The sequence below is a fragment of the Phasianus colchicus genome, chromosome 31 (genome assembly GCF_987193195.1).
Source record: "Phasianus colchicus chromosome 31, bPhaCol1.hap1.1, whole genome shotgun sequence".
NCBI classification, from domain to species: Eukaryota; Metazoa; Chordata; class Aves; order Galliformes; family Phasianidae; genus Phasianus; species Phasianus colchicus.
The window spans coordinates 277,415-302,692 of NC_143466.1; the positions used below are offsets into that span (position 1 = coordinate 277,415).

The window sequence follows — 25,278 nt, forward strand, 5'->3', positions numbered from 1 at the left end:
CCGCGGCCGCCATTGGCGGAGAGCCCGCGCTCGGCCCCGCCTCTCCCGCTCTCCTATTGGTCGGCCCGCGGAACGGGGCGGGCGCTCCCGGCGGGGTCGTTTGCGCCCGCGGTCGCGCCGTCATTGCGTCATCATCGCGCGCGTCCCGCGTGGCCCCGGCCCGGCTGCCCGCGGCGCTGCCCCGCTCCGCGCGCCCGCTCCGCTTCCGGGGCCCCGGGGCCCGCGCCCCCGGATCCTTTTCCTCCGCGCGGCCTTCCAGCCGCTCTGCCCCCGGCCTGCAGAGATGCCTCGGGTCGTCGTGACCGAAGTGCGGGACCGGCGCGTGGCGGTGTTGAACGTCGTTCCGTTGGCATCAGCCGTCGGTCAGCCCGTCCAGAGCCCTGTGCGGGGCCTTCGTTTCCTCAGGCGGATAACGGGAGGATGCCGGAGCCGAGGGGCGGTGGGAGGGAGGCGGGGACGGGAGCATCCTGCCGTGCCGCCAGCAGCCCGGGGGCCGCGTGCTGTGGGTGCCGGCACGAAGCTCCGCCGTCCGTCAGCACGGGAGCTGCGGTTCTGGTGCAGCAGCAGGAGCTCAGCGCAGCGCTGCAGAGAGCGGTCCGGCGGCACGGGAAGAAGATGACGGCCTGGAGCGCGAGTGCCTCAGCAGTGTCTGCAGCCTGCGAGGAGCCGAGCCGGGCTGGGGAGAGGAAGGTGTGGGAGTCCCGGGGAGGGACGCGCGATGGCAGCGTTATTGGCAGGATCAGCTGCTTCCTCCACCGCTCCCGACGCCGAGCACTGGTTTCCTTTGAGAAGCAGCCCACTGTCACATCTGTGGGGTTCCGCAGGACACACAGGCATGGGGTAAGTTTAGGTTGGATATCAGGACAAACTTCTGTGCAGAACTTCTACAGCCGTGGGTGGGATCCCCCTGAGCTCCCCTTCTCCAGGCTGAGCAGCCCCCTCTCTCTCAGCCTCTTGTCATGGCAGAGGTGTTCCAGTCCCTTCACCATCTTGGTAGCCCTGCGTTGGACTCTTTCCAGCATGTCCAGCTGTCTCCTGTACTGGGAGCCCAGAGCTGGACGCTGTTCTCCAGCTGCAGCCTCCCCAGTGCCGAGCAGAGCAAAAGGAATGGTGCAGAATACTGGTCCTTACCTGCTACAAGAGAAGTCAGGACTAGGGCTATGATGGGAGCGCATTGCTTTATGATTGACGTGGAGAACTGCTAGGAAGAAGGCCTGGTGGGCCTGAACACAGATGCCGGGTGGTCCAGCTTTTGTTTCACTGGAAACCAGGTACTCCGTGGGCAGCAGCATGGAGATATGTTCTCCATGCAGTTGTGCCCCCGTGGCTTCTTTCTGATATGCTTGGGAAGTCCCACTAGAACAGGCTGCCGTGTGAGACAGAAGTGAGAGAGAAGCATCAGTTGTGTGGGTGGAGTTTTACTATCTCTGTGTTCACATCTTTTATGTTTGTCTTCTTTTTTTTTTCCAGTTCAACTCTGCGTGCGTCGGTCTGCCTTTGCTAAATCCTTTTCTTGTGGCCTTAGGCAACAATCGAGGGGGTCTCAAGTTTCAGCGCTGAGCAAGAAGCGCAGGCTCTCAGGAAGGCCATGAAGGGCTTTGCTAAGTTGATCTCCCTCCATGGTCAACTTTTATTTTTTCCCCAGCACTGCGAATGGCTGCTCTGGTGGTTTGATAGAGGGAAGCATAGCTGCTTGCACTGCTCTGCTGCACAACTGCCCTAAAAATTGTTGGAAAGTGGAAACAGAACTGCCCTTCGTGTCCCAAAATGCAGCTGCTCTGGTGGCCTGGGTCCTGGCAGCTTTGTGTGCATCGATGTAGTCCTGGAGCTGTTGAGAGCCGGCTGTGTGAGGGACTGGAGGTGGCACAAGACCAGAGGGCACTTCTGATCCTTGTGCAAGCATCCTGACTAGCTTCCATTTGTTTCTTGCAGGCATGGATGAAGATGCCATCACTGACGTCTTGACCAAACTAAATGTTTCCCAGCGTCAGCAAGTTCTGATCACCTCTAAGAGCACTACTGGCAGGGTGGGTGGTCTGCAGAGATGCATGAACGTGGTTGTGTCACTTGGGCGCAAAGTGAAAAACGACCCAATCTCTACAAGAGAAAGGTCGGCAGAGACTTCACCTGACCAAGGTTGTTTTGTTCTTGTTCAGTTCAGAGCAGTTGTTGATGCAAGGAGGGTTGGAGCCTGAAGAGGAGTGCTGAACAGCTCAGTTCCTCTGTCCTCAAAGGCCGTCCCTTCTGCCAACTCCTTTCTCCTCTTTGCCTTCTAGGATTTGATTGATGACTTGAAGTCGGAGCTGAGTGGGAATTTTGAGAGGGTGATCATTGGGGTGATGACTCCCACCACCATGTATGACGTGCACGAACTAAGGAGGGCTGTGAAGGTTTGGAAATCTTCCTTTTGTATTGCTTAAGTTCTGGCCAAGGACTTACTGCTTTGTTATGCATGTCTTCTCTCTCTTAAAGAAACCTGGTTGCACTTCACAAGCAGGTGCTGGTATCTTAAGTCTTGCCTTGGTGATTCCCTAGGGAGCAGGAGCAGATGAAGGTTGCCCAATGGAAATTCTGGCTTCTCGCACCAATGGAGAGATTTGTCGCATTAATGAGAACTACAAGCTTCGTAAGGAGTGCGAAAGGCTCTCTTGTCAGTTTCCTTCTGTCTGCGCTTCTTAATTGGAGGCTGTAGCACTAATGATGATGGCTGGAGTGCTGCAGTGCTGCTGGGAGCCCTGGGCACAGTTCTGTACTTAGCTAGGTTACAGCTGGCAAATGTTGTGGGCAGCACCCAGGTGGTGGCCCTGCTCCTAACGGGTGCTGTGTGTGTGTTCTTGCTGGAATATGGCTGCTCCCTTGAGGATGGCATCGTATCTGACACATCTCCCATGTTTCGAAGGGTCCTCGTGTCCCTCGCAACGGTGAGCCAAGCTGAGGGGAGAAGGGGGTGAATGTTCAGAGCTGCGGGCACAGCTCTGCACTCAGTGGTGAGGAGCTCCAGGCTGGCTTTTTCTCACCCTGTGTGTCCCATGACCTGCTCCTCAAACCCAGCCTCTCCGGGGAGGGAACTCTGACTCTGGGTGTGCATGAGTGCTGTGGGCTCTTCTTTAAATGTCCCAGTGAAGTGGGTTGCTGCTCGTTTCAGAAGGAAGCCCAAAGTACATCTGAGCTGCATTTCATTTGTAAGCTAGTGTTCCCTTTGAAGGACTCCATTATCCATCCCCAGCAGCTTTTCATGAGTGGGGAATTCTCAGGAGTTGCTTCCAGTAGATGCTCTGGTGAACTGAGTCTTCTATCCTTGTGTCTTTGCAGGGAAACAGAGATGAAGGAATGTATGTGGATGATGCCCATGCTCAGCAAGATGCTCAGGTGCGTAGTAATGTGCTTCCCAATCTATTCTTGAGCAGGTGATGCATGGTGAAGAGAAGCCAGCCTGTGAAATGGAAATAATGCTTTTAGCCTTGTTTGCAAGTCTCTAACGAGAGGTCTCTCGACAGGCTGGCTACTTGGCAGGGGCAGTGAGATTTTGGCTGTGGGTTGCCGTGCCTGGTAGGTGCTTGTTGGAAAATATCCGTGATCTAGACAAGTACGCGCCAGCAGTGCTCTAGCTGCAAGGGATTTAAGATCTCCTGTACGCCCAGTCTTCTCCATGAGCCTTACTTTGTCACCCCTAATGTCTTGAAGTGCCTGTACGAAGCGGGGGAGAAGAAGTGGGGAACAGATGAGGTGCAGTTTATGTCCATCCTCTGTACACGGAACAGGTATCACCTAGTGAGAGGTAGGACCCCTGCACAGTGTCCTGGGTTTTTCTTTCCTTCCTTGTTTGTGTGTGATGCTTTTGTAGGAGCTCTGTAGCTGTCCAGTAGATGTGAACTCTTCTGAGGCAGCAGGTGTCCTAGAGAGAGCCGCATTGCATCCATTCCATTCTGGCTGTTTTATTCCCTCCTGAGACTGAAAGGGACTTGAGAAACCGAAGTCCAACTGGCTGCAGCTCCAGCATGGAAAGCAGAGATCATGAAGTGTGACTGCCATTGGGGCAGGGGGGAGAGGAGCTAAGAAACTTGATTGGCAGCACAAAGCAGCAGGTCTTGAAAATGGTACTAGCTGTGGTAGGCCAATTCGCAAGGCTGTTAGCAGTGAAAATGAATTATTTCTGTGGGGCGATCCTGATTTAGCTGAGAGTGCTGCAGGGATGAAAGAATGTTCATGCAGTATACGAGGAGCTTGTTGCAAAGCGGTCCTTTGAACCTCTGTGACTTTCTGCCATAGTTTTTGATGGTACAGAGGCATTGCTAACACGGACATAACAGCATTAAATCTGAGATGGTAGGCAGTTATTCAATAGATTGTTTAGTTCTTGTTCGGCCTGTGCTTTTTGTTGTTGTCTGTCTGCTATTCAGCTCAGAATACAGAACTATTGTATTTCTCATAAATGCTTAGCACTCAAATATGGAAGTGCTTCACAGGCATTAATTTTTGTACCTAACAAGTTTTACTATGAAGCCACGAGTGTCTTCATCATTATTTAGCACAATAATTGCAGCAGTACAAACAACCAACCTTATAAAAAATATTACATGCATTATTTTTTTTTAGCTCATCAAGGAAAGGGTTCTGTGAATCTTTACCTACACCTAGATCTACTGTGCAGTATACAAGATGGATACTCATCTGAAATATCTAGTGCTGTATCTATATGCAAAGTGTCAACCTAAATTTTTGGCTTTACAAAATTTTGATGACTATATTTTGCAGTAGATACATTTACAGCCTAGTTGTTTCTTCATTTCTTTTTATTTCCAGTACTTGAATGTATTATAGGATTCTATGTGGGTTTATTTGTGTGGCAAAGATCACCTTTCTTTGTTTACTGCTCCAAGATACTCGTTTTATTGAAAATTACTCATGAAGACTTATGATGTTTCTCTGAAAATGCTGAAAATAACTAAATGGCAATCTTTAACATTTACCATTAGAAAACAAATGGTTTGTGCATGAGATGAAAAGACAATAAAATCTGTTATGTTAACAGATAGGTATCATTTACTTTTAAGCAGAGTACTATGAAATCTTTTACCAAGAGGTACAAAATTACAAAAGAAGCACTGAATTTACTTCAGTCATTTTTAAATTTTACTTGAGAGTCTGTCACGGAGTTATCTAGATCAACGTGTGCCCTCGACAGGGGGCAGCAAGCCCATAGGCCCCCTGTCCCAAAAACAGGACGGAAAAGGGGGAAGGGAAGGGAGATGGGAGCTGGGCCCAGAAACCAGAACAGCAGCAACAATCTAAGGAGGAAAACTTAATTTTACTAAACATGATATCGGAATGCAAGATAACACAATATAATATAATATAATTGAAATTGAGGCTAATAAATCAAATAAGAGAGAGAGAGTGTCCGAAACTAAAAGGCCTACTTTGAACTGAAGGCACACGGTTGGGGAGCAGACCCACACACTGCTAGGCAGTGAGCAAGAGAGCCAGAGAGCAAGATCCCATGACTCCCTCCCATGGCTTATCCTCCTCTCTGAACATGAAGTCCCCTGGGATGTGTAGTTCTTCCTTTCTTCTGAGAACCAGGCATCCAGAAAGTTGTCAGTCCACGGAACTGGAGTATTAACTCTTTAATTACCCGTGCTTTACATGATGTTTGGTGTGGAATACCGATAACAAAATTATAAAACCATGACAGAGTACTGTGTTTTGTACTTTTTTGACTTCCAAAGTCAAAAAAGAGCTGATTTTGCTGTGGGAGGTAACTATGGTTAGGAGAGAAACTGTGTGCTCATTTTCCAGAAGGTAGTACATAAAAAATAAAGAAAGATCTTTGTATTCCTGGAAATTTGAGAAATTGGAGGGTCTGCTGTAGGAAATAGGATATATCAGTGTTTCTGTTTACAAGACAGTGACTGCTGTTTGTAATCTGTTAGAGGATGGGTATCTTGTCACAGAACAACCCTTTTGGACATCTTTATAAATGTTTTAGTAACTGAGCAATGGATCAGTGATGCAAAATACTTTCTTATCTAGCAGCAGCTCTTATCTGAATTTACTGTATCTATTGTGGAGAAAGCACGAGGTTCCAGTGCTACAGTGTTTGTGTTGTGAGCACTACAAAACTTTTTAAAACCACTGTTCATTTGCTCAGTATCAAAGAAAACATTTTAACCAAACTTAAGTGCTAACTAGTCACTCGGAGGTCTTCACTACCTAAAATTTTCCTTCGTAACAGAATCTTTACAGTGTATGAGATAGAAATAATAAAATAATTTTCTTATTCTTTCCCTTAGGCATTTCCTGGAAACACAGACTCTGATAGTGTGGTCCGACATGATTTGCAACACCCAGTCATTGCTCGCTATGTACGTATAGTTCCTTTAGATTGGAATGGAGAAGGCCAAATTGGGTTAAGAATTGAGGTCTACGGCTGCTCCTACTGTAAGTTTTTCCATTATATTCCTTTAAAAAAAAAAAATCTAAATAGAAACTGTCTTTGAATTTCAGATTAAATCTGAATCTCAAGTGCTTTTTGCTAAAATGCATGAAGATATTCCAGGATTACTAATTGTAATAACTGGAGCTTAATTTAATATTTACTGTATCCTTTATTCTGAGTTTCTAGTTAGCTCTTCTATAGGAAATACAGCATTAGAATTAGTAAGAGTGCTTTGAAATCACTACTTTTGATCTTCAAAATTGTTTTTGCAGAAGACTTGAATAGACCAGTTGAGGAAAAGATAGCATTCAGATACATTTCATGCTGGGTCTTGAGAGGGAAACAAGACATAATTCATTGCCTGATGACAAAGATAAAAATAAAACAAGTAAAAATTCAATTGAAGAAGCTCACCTTGTCTAAATATGACATGTTTTTCGGAGATTTTTCCTTTAATATTTGAGTATAACTTTAGAATCTCTTCTAAAAAAAAAAAAACGAGATGAGCAATGGTGCAAGTGGTTAAGAGCACAACAGATCAAGTTTTAAGAAAAGCAAGTGTAGTTTCTAAATACCATTCCTTGAATTTGATCCTGTGGGTGCTTATGTGAAGTCCACATGCCTGCAAACTGTAAATGTCTGATGTCCTATTTCTATGCAAATTTAGTACAGTATTCTTGTAGATGTTTTAGGGGAAATAAATACTTGAGATTTATCTTAAAAAAAAAAAAAATAAAAAATGTTAGAACAAGTTAAGAAGCACCTATCTTGAAGACTCTTCCATTGACATCAAGTGATTTAAGACCTATTGAAACACTTTGTCATGGTAACTAGCAATTATGTTAATTAACTAGCAAAAATATCTTGTGATTTCTGTTGCTTTGACTTGGCTATGTGCTTTCACTCTACTAAAATATTTTATATGCTGTTTTAAGTGTAGCCAACACTATAACATGGTTGATTTCACATCATGATTACATTTTTTTACATTTAAGTATATCTACTATACAAATTCAAGTATATGGAGACAGAAACCAACTTTTTTTTTTTTTTAATCCAACACTTTTTTAAACAACAACAAAAAAAAGAAAATATTTTTAAGTTGTAGGTTTTTTTGTTTTTTGTTTTTTTTTTTTAGCCAAAAATATTTACAAGCAAAAGGTTTTAGGTTTTTGTTTTGTTTCCTTTTTTTTTTTTTAATTAAATTGATATCTTATGCACTGTAAGCACGTTACAAGATGAATTTGGAGTCTGAAACTGAATGTGAGGAAAAGCATAGTTGGCTAACAAAATTATTTCTGTCACTGGATGAAAAGTTGTCTGCTTGAAAGACTGCATATTTCTGGAGAAAAATAAAACACATCTATCAAGGAAATAATGAATCAACTAAAAAAATACTGATAAAATTTGTCTTCACAGACAACTGAAGTAAGAAACCTAACCTTTTGTTTTCCTCGAAGAGAAGCATTGAACTGCTAGTATTATAAGTTATTTCAGTATTTTGTTAATGACATTAATAATAATGTTTTACATTTATATGTCTATAGGAACTTTTTTTTTCTTTCTCCTCCCAAACAAACAAAACAAAGAAACAAAAAAAACCTCTCCTAAAATACTGTGTAGATTTTAGAAGCAGGAATCAGGCTGTCCTTGAGTCAGTATGCTGAAACCAGTAGACAGCAGCAGCGCAGTTGAGAAGAAAAGTTCACTGTCTTATGACTTCTTGGAAAAACAGAATAATGTTTGAGAGTTCCAAACTTGTTTTCAAATGCATTATTTGGAGCAACTTATGTAAAGTTACATTGTTCCATAGATACGGAATTCAGCAGGAGCAAAGTTTTTAGCCCTATAATTAGTATTGTATATTGAAGCATTGTCATTAACCAGTGAGATTTGCAGATTAATCCTGCTGTCAGTGAAGAAACTGACTGTATAGATAAGTAGCAATTTTTTAAGCCTGATTAAAACATGGGCATCTAATCCAATTTGTGAAAATTTTTTGAAACATTACCTAAAGCAAAAGGTTGCTTAATACCTTACAATCATATATTTTTCTTCAAGTTTGTAGGTTTATATTGAATGCAGTCTTTTATTTAGAGAATATTTGAGAACATATTTCAGATGTAGAACTTGCACATTTTCTCATAGTAAAGGTTTAATTGGAAAGTCATAAACTTAGTGCTTAAAAAAATATTTCATTGCACAATACAGCAATCTGGTTATTAGTCTCAGAGTATTAAGAACTCTCATTAAACCACATATTGAAATACGTGGTCATTAATTGCCATATTGATTTGTTCTTATTTTTCTTGAGTATGCTGATAAAATACACATTATTTTTTGTGTGTCAGAAATGGAAACCACATTCTTCCTTACACAGCAATGTGAATTAAAAAAAAGGTTCAACTTTAAAAGAGAATTAGAGATGACATCTATTCCCTAGAGAAGTTTGTAAAATTACAAAATATTTCCTTTCAAGGTGCTCTTATTCATTTAATTATTTGCTTGCCTTCTTGCTTTGAGATTTTTCTATGTTTGAAACTGCAGATGAGATCTGTGACGTTACTTTCTAATAGATCTCTTGGAAGTCACAAAAATAAATAAATAAATAAATAAATTAAAGGCTCCCTCTACAGTAAGATTGAAAATGTTCTTTACATTTCTCTCTGTGAATAAGTGCTGATGTCAAATTTAGAAAAGATTTTAACTGTGTGGGAAGAGAAGCAAACAAAATATTTAACATTAAAAAAAAATATACTGTAGTCAACGGGAGTTGTAGCTTTCATTTTAAAATCATAGAATGACTTATGTTGGAAGGGATTTTAGATATCATGTAGTTCCAATGCCCTCACATGAACATAGTTATCAACCACTAGATCAGGTTGCCCAGGGCCTGATCCAGACTGGCACTGAATGCCTCTAGGGAAAAAGCATCTGCATCTTCTCTGGGCAACCTTTTCCAGTCCTTTACCACAGTGAATAAAAAATTTCCTCCTATCATCTAACCTAAATCTCCTTTCTTTTAATTTAAAACCATTCTTGCCCGTTCTCACTAATAGACCATGAAAAAAGTTGGTTTTCTGCCAGTTCATAAACTCCTCTGAAGTATTGGAAGGTCACAATGAGGTCTCCCCAGAAAAACAATCCTCCTCTCCAGTATAAACAAGCCCAACTTCCTGAACCTCACGGGAGAGGTGCTCCAGCCCTCTGATCATCTTTGTGGCTTCCCTCTGGACTGATTCCAACAGCTCCACATCTTTATTGTCTTCAGGGCCTAAGACCTGGGCACAGTATTTCAGGTGTGACTTCACAAAAACAGAACTGAGGGGGACAACTTCTTCCTGTTACCCAGTTGGCTGCCCTTCTTTTGAGGCAGTCCAGTATACTGTTGGCCTTCCAAATTGCAAGTGCACAATGCTGGCTCACATCCAGCTCTTTATCCACTAGGACCCCCAAGTTCTACTTGACAGAGCTGCTCTCATTGAGTACTTCTCCCAGTCTGTTCACATATCTGAGATTGCTCCAACCCAAGTGGCAACACCTTACATTTTGGTTTGATGAATCTCATTTGATTTTACATGAGCCCGCTTTTCAAGCTGTTCCAGGCGATTACAGATATGTAGTGAAGCTGTGCAGAGAGAAAATTAGAAAAACCAAAGCCCAGTTAGAACTGAGCTTGGTCATTAAGATAAAAGACAACAATAAATATTTCTATAAATATATCAACAGCAAGAGGAGGGCTAGAGAGAACCTCCATGACTTGTTGGACACCGAGGGCAACATGGTGACCAAGGATCAGGATAAAGCTGAGGTATTAAGTGCTTTCTTTGCCTCAGTCTTTAATAGTAAGACTTGTTACTCCCTGGGAACACAGCCTCCTGCACTGGTAGATAGGGATGGGGAACAGAATAGGCCCTGCATAATCCATGATGAGATGGTTTTGGACTTGCTCCAGAAGCTGAATGCTCAAAAGTCCATGGAGTCAGATGGATTGCATCTAGAGTGCTGAAGGAGTTAGTGGATGTGGTTTCCAAGCCACTCTTCATCATCCTTCAGCAGTCCTGGCTAACCGGGGATGTCACAGTGGACTGGAGACTGGCAAATGTGACACCCATCTTCAAAAAGGACGGAAAGATGATCCTGGTAGCTCCAGGTCTATCAGTCTCGCCTCAGTACCAGGGAAGATTATGGAACAGATAATCTCAGGAGACATAATGGACCAATTAAAAGTCAACCAAAGGATCAGGCCTAGTAAGTATGGGTTTACAAATGGTAGATCATGTTTGGCAAACCTGATTTCATTCTATGACAAGGTGAGCCATTTAGTGGATGAAGGTAAGGCTGTCGATGTGATCTACCCGGACTTCAGTAAAGACTTTGACACTGTCCCTCACAACATTCTCATGGAGAAGGTGGCTGCCCATAGCTTGAATAGATGTATGCTCTGCTGGGTGAAACACTGGCTGGATGGCCAAGCCCAAAGAATTGTGATCAATGGAGTTGAATGTAGTTGGCGGCTGGTCATGAGCAGTGTCCCCCAGGGTTCAGTACAGGGGCCGCTTCTATTTAACATCTTTATTAACAATCTTGATGAGGGGATTGAGTGCACCCTCAGTAAGTTTGCAGTCTACACCAAATTGAGAGGGAGTGTTGATCTGCCAGAGGGGAGAAAGGTGCTACAGAAGGTCCTGGATAGACTGGATTGATGGGCCAAGGTGAACCGTGTGAGATTCAATAGTGTCAAGTGTCAGGTCCTGCATTTTGGTCACAACAACCCCAGGGAACCCTATAGGCTTGGGAAGAAGTGGCTGAAAAGTTGCCTGTCAGAAAGGGACCCTGGTATATTGATGGACAGTCAGCTGAATACGAGCCAGCAGTGTGCCCAGGTGGCCAAGAAGGCCAGTGGCATCCTGGCTTGGATCAGGAATGGTGTGGTGAGCAGGACTAGGGAAGTAATTTGGCCCCTGTACTCAGCACTGGTGAGGCCTCACCTCGAGTACTGTGTTCAGTTTTGGGCACCTCAATACAGAAAGGACATGGGGTGCGAGCAGGTCCAAAGAAGGGCTGCAAGGCTTGTGAAGGGCTTGGAAAATATGCCGTATGAGGAGCGACTGAAGGAATTGGGCTGTTTAGTCTGGGGAAAAGGAGTCTGAAGAGAGACCTTATTACTCTCTTCCAGTACCTGACAGGTGCTTACAGCAAGTGCAGGGTTGGTTTCTTCTCACTGGTGACAGGATGACGGAAAATGGTCTCAAGTTGTGCCAGAGTAAGTTTAAGCTGGATATCAGGAAAAGCTTCTTTACAGAAAGGGTTGTTAAGCACTGGAATAGGCTCCCCAGAGGCAGGGTTGAGTCACCTTTCCTGAATGTGTTTAAAAACCATTTGTTTACTGTGCTCAGAGACATTATTTAGCAGAGGGTTGTTAGAATTAGGGTAAGTTTGGTTAGGTTGTGGTTGGACTTGATGGTCTCTGAGGTCTTTTCCAACCTGAGCACTTCTATGGTCAGGCATAGTCTATCCTTGATGAAGCTGTGTTGGCATTCTTGAATCACCCCCCTCCCCTTTCTTGCACATGCCTTAGAGTAGATTCATGGAGGTTCTGCTCTGTGATCTTCCCTGGCACAGGTAAGGCTCACTGGTCGATAGTCTCCCAGATTTTCCTTTCTCCCTTTATTAAAAATGGGAGTGATGATTCCTTTTTCCACTTGCCAGGACCTTCACCTGACAGCCATGAATATTCAGAAATGATTTAGAGTAGCTTGGCAACCACATCAGTCAGTTAGTTCAGGACTCTGAGATACATGTTGTCCAGCTCCAGAGACTTGTCCATATTTAGTGTCATAAGGCAGTGTCAGACTTGCTCTTTTCTGACAGTATAGGAGGCATTTTGCTCCCCATCCCCTTTGTAGAGTTTCAGGTACATATAATATATTTAATACACTCAAAAGAGGAGAAAGGATCTTTACATTTGCAGTGACATAATTTATCAGAAAGCAAACCATAGGAAAAATTTATCAAAAAGCAAGTCATAGGAAAGAAAGTAATGTTACAGAAGGCAAAGTATCCACTGAATTCATTAATGCAAAGCTGATGGAATATTTATATTCAAGCTCTTTTTGAGACAGAGAGTAAAGAGACATGATAGATAGATGTCTCTCGTCATGTTCCCATTTATGAATTTTTTAGACAATCAGCAAATTCAAGGCATCTGGAGCCTATGACAACTACAATATATATTGTATTTTATCACTGATTTTTGAAGTTCATAATAAGCTCCTGCAGAATCATTGCCATACGAATAGTTCCTTCAATCACAATACTGCAGCAGATTAATGCATACAAAACAAACAAACAAACAAACAAACAAACAAACAAACAACAACAAAAAAACCAGTAGCATTCCTATTGAACAGTCTTTGACAGCACTTTTTAAGATAATCTTCTGAGGACTTCTGGGTGCTGAAATCTTATGGCATGAGTGGAATGGAGTCACTGATACCTTTGCTCATGGACTAGTTCTATCTTGCTATGTCAAATGTTACTGTTAGAGTATTCTGATGTATGACTGATTTCTTTTTAAGGAAGGAGAGAAAAGAAGAAAAATAAACAAGTCAGACCTTATCATTTTATGAAGAAATGAACATTTTTTTATGGAGATTATTTACTCCTTAGATAGTACAGTGAACAAAATCTTGGTCATGTGAATATTTACAAGAGAAAAAAAAATTAGACTTGGAGATGCTGTTAAGGCTTAAGCCATAAGTATTTGAAAGGAATATTTACAATAACTGTTTTGAAAATATTGAAGTGCTAAAAATTAGAGCTTGAACAGATTTTGACAAGTTAATCCTATTTGCCTGTAGTGACTTTAAGTGAAACCATTGTTCCTCTTCACTATTAATTCCACATTCATCAGCTGTATTCATCATTAGAAAAATTTCTGTGATACTTGTAATTTCCTTTGCCATTGTCATGCTATTGCTACCAACTATTCATATCTCCATCACTCTCTCCTACGGTTGCCATATGTACTTCACAGAAACTCCATTCTCTCCAAAACTATATATTACATCAAAATATCACAGGGAATATTTAAAGTAGATAAGAAAGCCACTATTTAACTTGTGTGGAACCTAACCAATTTTCTTTTGTCCAGTGCCACTAGATAGATATACTGGACATTTTGTTTCATCAGCCTATGCTCACAAACAAACAAACCTTCACGATCAAAAAACTGATGAAGTGTCTTGATGGCCACTGGAACTCCCTATGCTGAATGAACTATATGTCCATATGTATGTAAACATATGAATACATATTTATTCTTTTACACTTTTTTTTTCCACCTAAATTGTGAAGATACTTATGTGGTCTCATAATCCATGTAAATGGTTCTTTGCCAACCTCTCATAATATTTTATTACTCATAATAATAATGTTCACTAAACTGTCTTAATGAAAAGATGGACTTCTATGACCATAGAAGTGATGGAACTGCATAAAAATATTAAATGATAGATAGGAAGAAACATTTTGAAGCATATGTTTTGTCTAATCATGTTCTCATATTTGTAGCAACTGTATTAAATCATTGTAATTAAAATTGTTTTTCATTTTGGAGAAAAAAAGAATCACAGATGTGAGAAAATTATCAGCAGTCACTGTAAACTTAGTAGCTTTGTTTGTGACAGTGAATAGAACACTTAAGAGTTATCCGAAGCATCCAACCCTCTTTTTCTCTGTTTCTCTTTAGATATTTTTATTCTGGATATTTCTACAATTTCTATGTAATTGATCTTCAGCCAGCATAGTCACAGTTCAACATCTGCAAGCATAGCTTGGTATTTACTTTTTCTGATATTACAGGTGCATGTCTCAGTACTTGTATTAAAACAATGGAGAGTGAGGGAAATGAACTGTGAAAGCATTTGAAGATCTCTTTGAAAACATGCTCTGTTTGAAAGCTTAATTCTTTTCTAATGTACTCTCTAGCATGTTTTTTTTTTTTAATTTTATTTTTCTTATTTGTTTTCACATAGAGGGGACTTCTTATCTTGAAGATCATAAAAAGTGGTGATTTTCCTCATTTGCTCCATGGTACTCCTCAAACAGTAGAGTTTTGCAGATTTAGGATCAAAAATAACTTTTTTTTTTTTTTTTATAAGTATTTAAAGTGTGGGTTGTTTACCTACTCCCCAGGAAGAAATAGTTGTGATTGTTTCTTTGCAAGTGTTTGTTATTCTGGTATGAAAGTAAGTGAGAACAGACTTCAGCTAATTTCTTATCTCTAGTGGTTAACAGTAATAGGTATGGGTCTATTTTGGTTCTGGCTGTCCAGCACAGGGCACCCCAGACACACACAGCAGCCCAGCAGGCCCTGTCATCAACTCGGCACCTAAGAATGGTACAATTTTTAAATGAAATATTAAAATTTAACATATATTTTTCATTCTTTTAACATATATTTAGTCTGATACAAAAAATGTTTTATTTTTGTATCAACTTCTTGAAACCACAGCAAATTGAGCAGTCCATTATTTTTAAATGTCTAGCTGTAGTGAAGTTACTGGTGGATATTCTCAGGCACCACAGGTTTGTGATCTGCAACAGCAATGTGTATCCCACACAAGTACATTTGTTATGCATCAGTGGATGCATAATCAAAGTCAGATTTAAAAAAGATCTATTTTACATGCATACATATCCCACCAAAATGTTCAGTTGCATACTCAAACATTTTTCAATTACACTTGAACACTTTTTTAAATCAGTCAGCATTTCCTTTAGAAGAGTATGTATTGCTAGTTCATTTTTAAAAGATTTTTTAAGGTTTTTTGATGGAATACTGTATAATCAATGAATGTACAGATGTTATAACAGAATCACTGAATGGCCAGGGTTGGAAGGGACCTCAAGGATTGTGGATCGCCAACCTCCCTGCACATGCAGGGCCACCAACCTCCCCATTTAATGCTAGACCGGGCTACCCAGGGCCTCATAAAATCTGGCCTTGAACACATTCAGAGATGGGGCATCCACAACCCCTCTAGGCAGCTGTTCCAACACCTCACCACTCTCTCTGTAAAGAACTTCCCCCTGACATCCAACTTAAATCTTCCCTCCCTCAACTTCAAACCATTTCCCCTCGTCCTGCCATTATCTACCCTTTCAAAGAGTTGACTCCCCTCCTCTTTGTAGACTCTCTTTAGGTACCGGAATGCTGCTAAGAGGTCACCCTGCAGCCTTCTTTTCTCCAGGCTGAACAAGCCCAACTCCCTTAGCCTGTCCTCACAGGGGACGTGTTCCATCCCTCTGATCATCTTTGTGGCCCTCCTTCAGAAAAATTGATTTAGAAATACTAATTTTTTTTTTATGGGACACTTGGACTTTGTTTATCTTTTAGAACGTCACAATAAATTAAATAAGATTTAAATACATTCCCTTAAAAATTTTCTTTGCTCTGAAAGTAATGCTTCCCATTTATCAAATTGTATCATCATAATCTTATATAATATAGTTTCCATTTAAATAGAATAAGTTCTAAGCTACAGAAGATTATTTTTCAATGTAGTCACCATGACTAGCTATGCATTTTTGGTGGTGATTGAAGAAGGGCTTGTATGCTGCGCGTATTGTTTAAAAAAAAAAAAAAAAAAAAGCCTGGAGCAGCAGATTTGATCCACTATTACTGTCACCACTGCTGAAACACACCACCTAACACACTATGCTAACACTGACCGTTAAATCTCTGTGAATGTTCATCAAGTATTGAAGAATGTCAATGGATGCTGTTTTTTCCACATGGAGGAATTCAGTTATATCTTTGTTTCATGTGCACTTCTGTGTCAGATATAATTTTCACAGACTGCCACTATGCTGCCATCATGGCAACAAAATCTAGTGGGATACTGGTGGGAACGTTCAATCTCTACTGTTATACTACTGATATCTACCTCTGATATCATGGGCCAACAAAATAAAATAGAAGGCATTGCTTTCAGAGCAGCCTTTGCATGAGAAATCTATAAATCTTTCCTTTTCACATAAGTGCTTATATAACTTCTAGATTAGAAAATTATTTTAATAAAGGAACCTCAAACTTTTAGAAGAATGTATGTAATTAGCAAGTTCTGAAAATAAATATTTTTTTTACATTATTAATTGTTTTCAGCATTTATTTTTCCGAACAGAACTTCATATTTCTGTATTGGTTGCTGGAAAAAGAATTATTGCTTAATTCCTTGCATGGTAACATCTCTATTTTTCTTTTTCAGAAACTTGAAGTAGTGGATTTTTAATTCTTTCAATATAAACATGTTCTTACTTCCTTTCTTCCTTCGTTTTCTCTCTCCTTGTTTTCTTTATTTCTCATGGTACATAGTTGCCCTTTTGGTTCTAAGTATATTGAACAACTTGAGAGAATAACTTTATAAAACTATAGCTATAAAAAAGTTCTTTGTTACCTAAAAGATCGCATCCCTGGATGTGTTTAAAAACCATTTGGATGTGCTGCTCAGATAGATGATTTAGCAGAGGCTTGTTAGGGTAGTAAGGTTAGGTCGTTGGACTCAGTGATCTTGAATGTCTTTTCCAACCTGAGTGATTCTATGATTCTATTTGTTTAGCCACAGCTGGCATTTATGTAGCATGCTTTTATTTACGGATGCTCTTGCTTAGTGATGCATGTATAAGTGTGTCTGTCCCCCCATCACTTTACCCCTGTGTACATTCTCTTCAGGTAGAGAGAAAAGCGGTGATTCTGTTTCCTATGAAGACTAAATTGCAAACAATCATACAGACTGTTACTGAACTAAAGAAAACTGAGTTAGTTGTGTTGTTTTTGGTGACATCAGTGTTGCCATGGTACCAGAGGATCTCAACGCACCCCTTTTGCTTGGGTACTTCTTACATTTTTTTCTATGCCTTGTATAGGTGCAGAAAATTGTACCATTGAACTGTCCACTGGACTAATGGGGTAAGTGGGACAGCTGTCCCTTCACCGCTGCTTCATAGCTTCTCTTCTTTGACTCGTTTTCTGAGGAAAGCCTCTGAACGGAATACAACTTGCAAGCATTGGTTGTTGGTTCTTTAGGTTAGATTCAGTGAAGCTTACTTATATCTGGTTAATCTGGGGAGGATTGAAGATCCTCTGTATCTCTGTCACCTGTTCCACGTTTGAGCACCCTCACAGTGAGAGCCTTTTCATTCTACTAAGTGTCACCCTGGGTAGGGACACATTTCACTAGATGAGGTAAAAGGAGCAGTCCTTGAGAGCAGTCCTGCAGAGAAGGACCTGGGCGTCCTGATGGATGATAAACTTAACATGAGCCAGCAGTGCTCTTGCAGCTCAGAAAGCAAATGGTATACAGGGCTCCATCAGAAAAGGGGTGGTCAGCAGGGACAGGGAGGTGATTGTCCCTCTCCACTCTGCTCTTGTGGGGACCCATCTGGAGTACTGTGTCCAGATCTGGAGCCTCCAGTACAAGAAAGACAGAACTGATGGAGAGGGTCCAGAGGACGACCACAGAGATGATCATGGGACTGGAGCACCTTCCCTACCAAGATAGTCTGAGGGAGCTGGGCTTCTTCAGTCTGGAGAAAAGAAGGCTGCAGGGTGACCTCACTGCAGCCTTTCAGTACCTAAAGGGAGCCTACAAACTGGAGGGGAGTCATTTCTTTGAAAGAGTAGACAACAGCAGGACAAGGGAAAATGGGTTTAAGTTGAGAGAGGGAAGATTTAGGTTGGATGTCAGGGGGAAGTTCTTTACAGAGAGAGTGGTGAGGTGCTGGAACAGCTGCCAAGAGAGGTTGTGGATGCCCCATCCCTGGAGGTGTTCAAGGCCAGATTGGATGGGGCCCTGGGCAGCCTGGTCTAGCATTAAATGTGGAGGTTGGTGGCTGTGCACATGGCAGGGGGGTTGGAGACTCATGATCCTTGAGGTCCCTTCCAACCCTGGCCATCTGTGATTCTGCAATTTTTCTGGGAGGCAATTAAAGTTAACGTAAATACAGTTTTGCAGCTTACTGCTGTGCTTTCTGGAAACTTTTGCCTGGGTAGCTGTGCTCATCAGAGGTCATATTTCACTGCAGTCTGGCTGACATAAGTAAGCCAGAAAGGTAGGTAGTATATATCTCAAGTGAAGCAGCAAATGACAAATTCACCAAGAAGTTTAAAAAATCGCTGCACTGCCCAATAACTCAGTGTATTCTTCTATGTTTTAAATACATGAGAAGACAATGCATTCCTGGAGCATGCCTGAAAATCAGTAAAGATGTGCAAGTTGACAACACATTCTAGCAAATCACACTGCCATGGCTTAATACAGTATTTTCCTACAAATGATCTTTACTGCTTTTTTGCTGAAGGTTATTGATCCTTCCGAGAATTTTCACCAGCTTCAGTGGGTCCAGTGCTTCATAGTATAGCTTAAAAAAAAACAAACAGGACCTTCTCCCTGCCTATCTTCAAGCTCTGTTTCTTTGTAGGAAGGTTACTGAACCTCATGTGGCCTGTAGCTTCCCATACAGTAATCTTTTTTTGCTGCAGATTTTTAAGAGTGATCCTTATTCCCCTAGCATTAAAAACAGCATCTTTCTTTCACACAGCCACTTGATTGTGTTCTTAAAATGAGATAATGACAATTTCCACTCTTGAAGATATTTGAAGCTCTGGATACTTGAAGCTCTGGATGTACTTATGGGCAACCTGCTCTAGCTGATTCTGCTTGAGCTGGGGGATGGACGAGATGACCTCTAGAAGTCCTTCCAATCTCAACAATTTTGCAAGTTTCTGAAGATGAAATTATAGCTGAGGCAAATACAGTTCTCCCAATCCCCTACCAATCCTTTCCAACAAGTTTCTAATAATAATATATTGTTGATCTTCATTTTGATTTTACTTTCATGTTATCTCACACAAAGTGGGGGGACATAGGACAGGAAGTAAAAAAGAACAACATAAAAGGAATGATGAATATTTTCACAAAATTAAATTATGTGGCCTGCCATATCTGAAGAAAAAGAAGGATATAAGTTCTTTTGAGAACTGCGGTTTAACTTGTCGCGTAGCTAAACATCACACAGCCATTCACTCTCTCCAGACTCCCCCTTTCCATCCCAGATGGAATGAGGGAGAGAATTGGGAAAAAAAAAAAAAAAAAACAAACAGGAATTGCAGGTTGAGATAAAAACTATACACTAAGAAAGAAGAGGAAAATGGGAAGAAATGCAACTATAAATATATAAATGCATACTTTATACAGCCACAGTGCAATTACTCTCTACCTACTGACCAATCCACAGCAATAAATACAACTCCCTGCTGACCTGTGGCCTGCCAGCAATGCAAGTTCTTACCCCATACCAACCAATGCCCAGCAACCCTCAAGGGGTGTCTGTCCCATGTCCTGGCCTTCATCAATACTAGAGCACTTCTCCACCAGTCCAAGTCAATCTACATCCCCATCCCCCTTCAAACTTAGTTTACAGGTCTTTGGATGAGCCCTGCTAATTCCTGTTCCAGAACCCTTTTGCTACTGTGAAATAAACCTTTTCCATGTATTACTGTCAGGTCTGGTGTCTTATAAAACCAGCCATGATCAAAGAACTCAAAGCCCTGCCTATAGCATCAGTCTTGTAGCCAGGCATTTATGGACTGGATCCTTCTATTCCATCCCATGTCATCACCTGAAAACGAAGGGAGGGAAGAGAAAATAACTTGTGCCCCAGACCCTTTCACCAACTGTCCCAAGGCCTTGAAGACTTTCTTCATTCCCCTCAGACTATGGGATGCAGTTTCCTCCCCATCTGTGGAAGATCAGCAGAGGGTAGTAGTCATGACCTTCTGCATGTCATATTTTATAGAATAACCCTTGGCCTAATTCTGGCCACCTGTCCTGGCTCCACCCTCCCCTTGCAGTCATGCGTATAGTGGTGACTTCTTTTTCCCACTAAGTGGCCTGTCCTGGCTTGGCCATGGACATGCTCCCATGACTAAGCAAAAGCCAGGACATCTTTATTTCAGCTGAAACCAGAACAAGTGTTAAAAAGGACACAAAAGCATACCAAAAAAAAAAAAAAAAAAAATTACCTAAATTTAAATTTAGAAAAAGTTTGGCTTTCTTGAGTTCCAAGGTGATACAGTCTCCTTGTTGTCCTTCTCCATGGAAAATTACACCTTCACTTTCAGAGGTCTTAAATTTCAGAGAGATGACATCTTTCAATGTTTTCATTTTCTTGTTCCTGAATCTGTATGGTAGCACTACGTGGCCATCAAAATTGATAACATCAGCCCCTAATGAAGAAAAAAAAAAAAAAAAAACATAACATTGTTTATGAGCGATTATATATTCCAGTAGCTATTGGAAAAAACAGATACGTTGTATGTAGATTGTATCTGAACAGAATAAAAACCTGTGCAAGTGCAGTATGCATTGCAAATATATTTTCTATTGACCAAGGATTATTCCTATAAAAAGTAGGAACGAGGAAGGGCATAAGTTTAATTCATAGGATGTAAAAAACCAGCATCAGGAAAACAAATACTGCCACAGTACTAATTTTATTCTGACTTTTCTTAAATGTATTTGCTTTCCTATGCATTTTCTTAACTAGTTGACAACTTCTGAGTTATCATTAATTACTCATATTATGCCTCCTAAAATCAAATATATGCATCTGTGAAGACTGTAATCACTAAGACATGAAACTAAAAAAATTGTGTAGGAGTTTTAAAATATTTTTCCTTGCCTTGTTCAGTTGTATATATAGAAATGTTTGATAAAATTTAGCTTCAACTGGTCTTGAGAAGAAAAAATTCTATCATTTGGACCAAGCTTTTATCTAGGTTTGGTTTTATTCAAAATCAGGGAGGAAAACTGAGGGATGCAATGATTATCTTTTAAAGTTAATCCAATATTCATGTAAAAGTTGCATAATATACTACAAAATTTGATATATTCTTATTTTCATTTTTTTAAGAATGAGACAGAATTTTTCACAACTTTTTTTGGATGCACGGTCCAGAAGTAATAGCTACAGAATTTCATTTCAATGAACAGGCATACTTCTAGTGAGTTTTGAATCTTCTCTTTTAAAAACAGTTCAGTAAAAGACTGCAAACATATAGATCTTTAAAATTTTATAGATTTGTTTAATAAAACCCTTTAAAAGCCACTTAACCTGTGACCAGTAACTAGTGCCCTAGCTATTATTTCTATGAGTATTTCCTCCTCTCTATTCACAACTAATAATTTAAATTCTTTAAAAATAATTCTTTAAAATGTTGATCTTTTTAAAGAAAAGAGTCTTCCCCACTTATATTCTACGGAAGCGTCCACTGTTATTGGCACAACATATTAGTATAATTCATTTCATGTTCTGAATTAAATAAAAAATAAAATTTATCATAAATTCTTCAATTACATCTTCCTTATTTTTGCCTGCTTCTATTGTGTGCCTATTTTCTTGTGTGACTGCTTGTAACTTTCTAAAAATCCTAACTAGTTTTTGTTATCATGGTGGAAAGTAACTTAAATCTTTCAGACCTTCTCAAAAACACACAAACAAAAACATTCCATTGTGCAGTTAGTGCAGCAGAATCTTAAAAAATTCCATTATAGCATTTTGTACATGATTAATATTACATATAAATGATTAATAAATTATATATATTTCAGTTCAAATTTAGGTAGTCAACATTATCCGCTATTATGTTAAAAAAGTTGCCTTTGTTTTTGGCAACATATGTCAGACATGCATTTTAAAAAATGCTTACTTTGAAGTAATTCTTGAAATATTATTTTTCATCCAGATTCAGTGAAGCGCCTAAAGAAATGTCTACAACCATGCCTAAATGTCTGGGAATTTAGGGGATACCAAAATGATCTGCTGAGTCAATTTTTACGAGTTCTGAGTCCTCAACTGCTATCAAGAGGCTGCTTATGTACAGCATCAATGTAGGCTTCTTTTCACATTCTATGATTTCCAGGAACATTTTTGCAGTGATAGAAAAGTTATCTGAGTGTCAGAGAAAAGCAAGCTTCATGATGTTTATTCTTTACTGAAAGTATGTACAAACAGAACCAATGTTTCATTCTATTTCATTGTCCAGTCACAAAATCCACAACACATCTTCTATTCAGTAACTAAACAACAGTCAGTTGAGATCAAGGCTCGCAGTTATGTTTATTAAGTGCCTCTCCATACATCCTTTCACCATTAAGCAAAGTGAGTTTTCTGATATACGCACCAACACATTATGTTTCTGTCCTTCAGGATTTTTCCAGCTAGACCAGGCATGTCCAACCCATGGACTGTGGGCAACATGCAATCTGGCGCAGCCTGTCAAGAGGCCCAGCCTCTGCCCCTCACCACCATGGTGATTAGTCTTCTTAACCTACCTGCCTGGTCTGGCCCTAGGTGCTCACCTAGAAACAACCACACATAGATCTGCCACTAACATCATGGTGACTGAAACCAGGAGCTCAGTGTACAGGTAAGTCAGGTTATGGCAAATAATTTTATACTATTTGATACTTTAGCCAAAAACAGTACTGCAAACAGTGAAAAACAGGCAGCCATGCTTTCTGTTTTGATAAAGGAATTTGAGACTATATTTCAAGACTGATGAAAAGAATCTTTTTTTCTTTTCTTTTCTTTTCTTTTCTTTTCTTTTCTTTTCTTTTCTTTTCTTTTCTTTTCTTTTCTTTTCTTTTCTTTTCTTTTCTTTTCTTTTCTTTTCTTTTCTTTTCTTTTCTTTTCTTTTCTTTTCTTTTCTTTTCTTTTCTTTTCTTTTCTTTTCTTTTCTTTTCTTTTCTTTTCTCTTCTTTTCTTTTCTTTTCTCTTCTTTTCTTTTCTTCTTTTTCTTTTGTGTACTCATGACCCTATTTTCAGTTCCCATAAATAAATTACCTGCAAATTTTTAAATGTAATGTGTAGAGTTACAATCACATATTTAACTCAAACATTGATCCTGTCTCTTCATCAGACTTCTGTGAGACCTCTCTTAGCAGAGACAAACATTCCTTGCTTCACCACCCCATCTTATTCATGTCATTGCTCTCTGATTGTACATAAATTTGTGAACAACAGTTATCAAGGATGAAGCACAGAATGAATGAAATTTCATCAAAAGTCTCTCACTAACACCTTGAGAACTCACTAGGAATTGCAACCACTACTATAAAAACAGAGTTGTGCGTTGATTTCACAGAAATGAAATCAAATATCTTACTAGTTTTATGGTTCCCCACCCCCCGCCCCCTTTTTAAAAATTAAAAATTGAAATGTTTTGTTACTTACATACATAAACTATATTATATATTTTACAAGAGATGCTCCAAAAATAATGCCTCCTGCTTTATTGTGTTGGCCCATGGTGACAGAGACAGATGTTGAAAGTGTGGTAGTAGAGGCTGAAACTTCCTGACCATATTCCATCACATTTTGTGTGTGACAGATGGAAGCAGGATGGTGGTCTGACAAAATAACCTCTGACACAGAAGTGCATAAGAAGCAAAGGTGGATAATTCAATTCCTCCAGGTGGAAAATTGGCTCTCATTGACATTCACTGGTGATGACTCAACACTGATGAACACCAACAGTGGATGTGAATACGAGTTGGTAGGTGGTAGACTTCAGCAATTGTGACAGCTAGTCTCCTCCTCTGGTGCAGGTTTTTACAAGAATGGCCTGTGGTTTCTTGTTCATCCCTGGTGAAAATACACAGCTAGTGGTGGTGATTTTCTTGAAAAAATAGTATTATGAGGCTGAGAATTTGCTCTATCAAATAGTGTTATTATGCTCTTTGTATCTGTTGTAGTTTCCATGGAGACATTACTTGCAGTAACCTACGTACATGTAGCCCACAAAAATTCCTCTTTTCTCAGAACATACCAGGCAAACCAAAAGTACGGAAACCCATGCACCAATCACTAATTCATAGGTCACTCTGAAAGTAATGCTTGCTATTTAGTTACATGCAAACTATAATAGAGGTTTATCTAGACATGAACCAGCAGTATGCCCAGGTAGCCAAGAAGGCCAATGGCATACTAGCTTGTACCAGAAATAGTGCTGCCAGCAGGAGCAGGGAAATGATCATCCCTCTATACTAAGTTATAGAGAGGCTGCATCACAAGTACTGTGTTCAGTTTTTAGCCCCTGACTAGAAGAAAGACATTGAAAGCCTGGAGTTTGTCCAGAGAAGGGCAATTAAACTGGTGAGGGGTCTGGAGCACAAGTCTTATGAGGAGCAGCTGACGGAACTGGGATTGTTTAGTCTGCAGAAGAGGAGGCTCAGGCATGACCTTATTGCTCTCTACAACTACCTGAAAGAAAGTTGTGGCAAGGTGAGCGTCAGCCTCTTCTCCTTTGTAACTAGCAATAGGACTAGAGGGAATGGCTACAAGCTGTGACAGAGGAGTTCAGGTTGGATGTTAGGAAAAGCTTTTTTTCCAAAAGATTGGTCAAGCACTGGGATGGACTGCCCTGGGAGTGGCAAGTTAGATCAGAAAAAGGTAATACTTTCTTTCTCTACTTGAAACAGTCATAGGCTCCACAAAATTCTTCCTGTGGAAGTAAAAGAGATTAAGAAGACTGAGGGGATAGATTCTGTAGTGCAAGTTTCCTCATGTCTCTCTATGACATTGTTACTCTACATTCTACTGGAGTAAAAGGCACCTACAGAGCATTTTTATTTCATGTTATTTTTGAACACAATTGATGTAATAGCAGCTTAGTATCACCAAAATAGACATGTCACATCACTGGAAGGTTTTCAGGCTCTTTCCAATTGCCTATATATATATGTACAGATATATATTAATATGTAGATATT

The 25,278-nt window shown here is 40.3% G+C and overlaps 2 protein-coding genes across 17 annotated transcripts in view; both read left to right on the plus strand.

Moving 5' to 3' along the window:
- LOC149914094 (uncharacterized) overlaps positions 1-25,278 on the plus strand; it is a 155,188-nt gene that overhangs the window by 19,497 nt on the left and 110,413 nt on the right. The window lies entirely within an intron of this gene.
- LOC149914096 (annexin A4-like) lies at positions 91-20,115 on the plus strand. Of its 11 annotated transcripts, none has more exons than XR_016460628.1 (6): positions 91-2,027; positions 2,277-2,390; positions 2,536-2,626; positions 3,313-3,369; positions 6,294-6,441; positions 17,372-20,115. XR_016460628.1 is itself a non-coding variant. In XM_090127681.1 (5 exons), exons 2-5 carry the CDS (start codon positions 1,935-1,937, stop codon positions 6,498-6,500), a joined length of 471 nt encoding a protein of 156 aa, XP_089983807.1. In that variant the 5' UTR covers positions 98-840; positions 1,933-1,934; the 3' UTR covers positions 6,501-7,501. The 11 variants fall into 11 exon arrangements, 7 of the variants coding, with proteins under 7 accessions (XP_089983807.1, XP_089983808.1, XP_089983806.1 ...); XR_016460626.1 differs by having other exon boundaries at positions 96-840; positions 1,933-2,027; positions 2,536-3,369; XR_016460625.1 differs by having other exon boundaries at positions 96-840; positions 1,933-2,390; positions 2,536-3,369.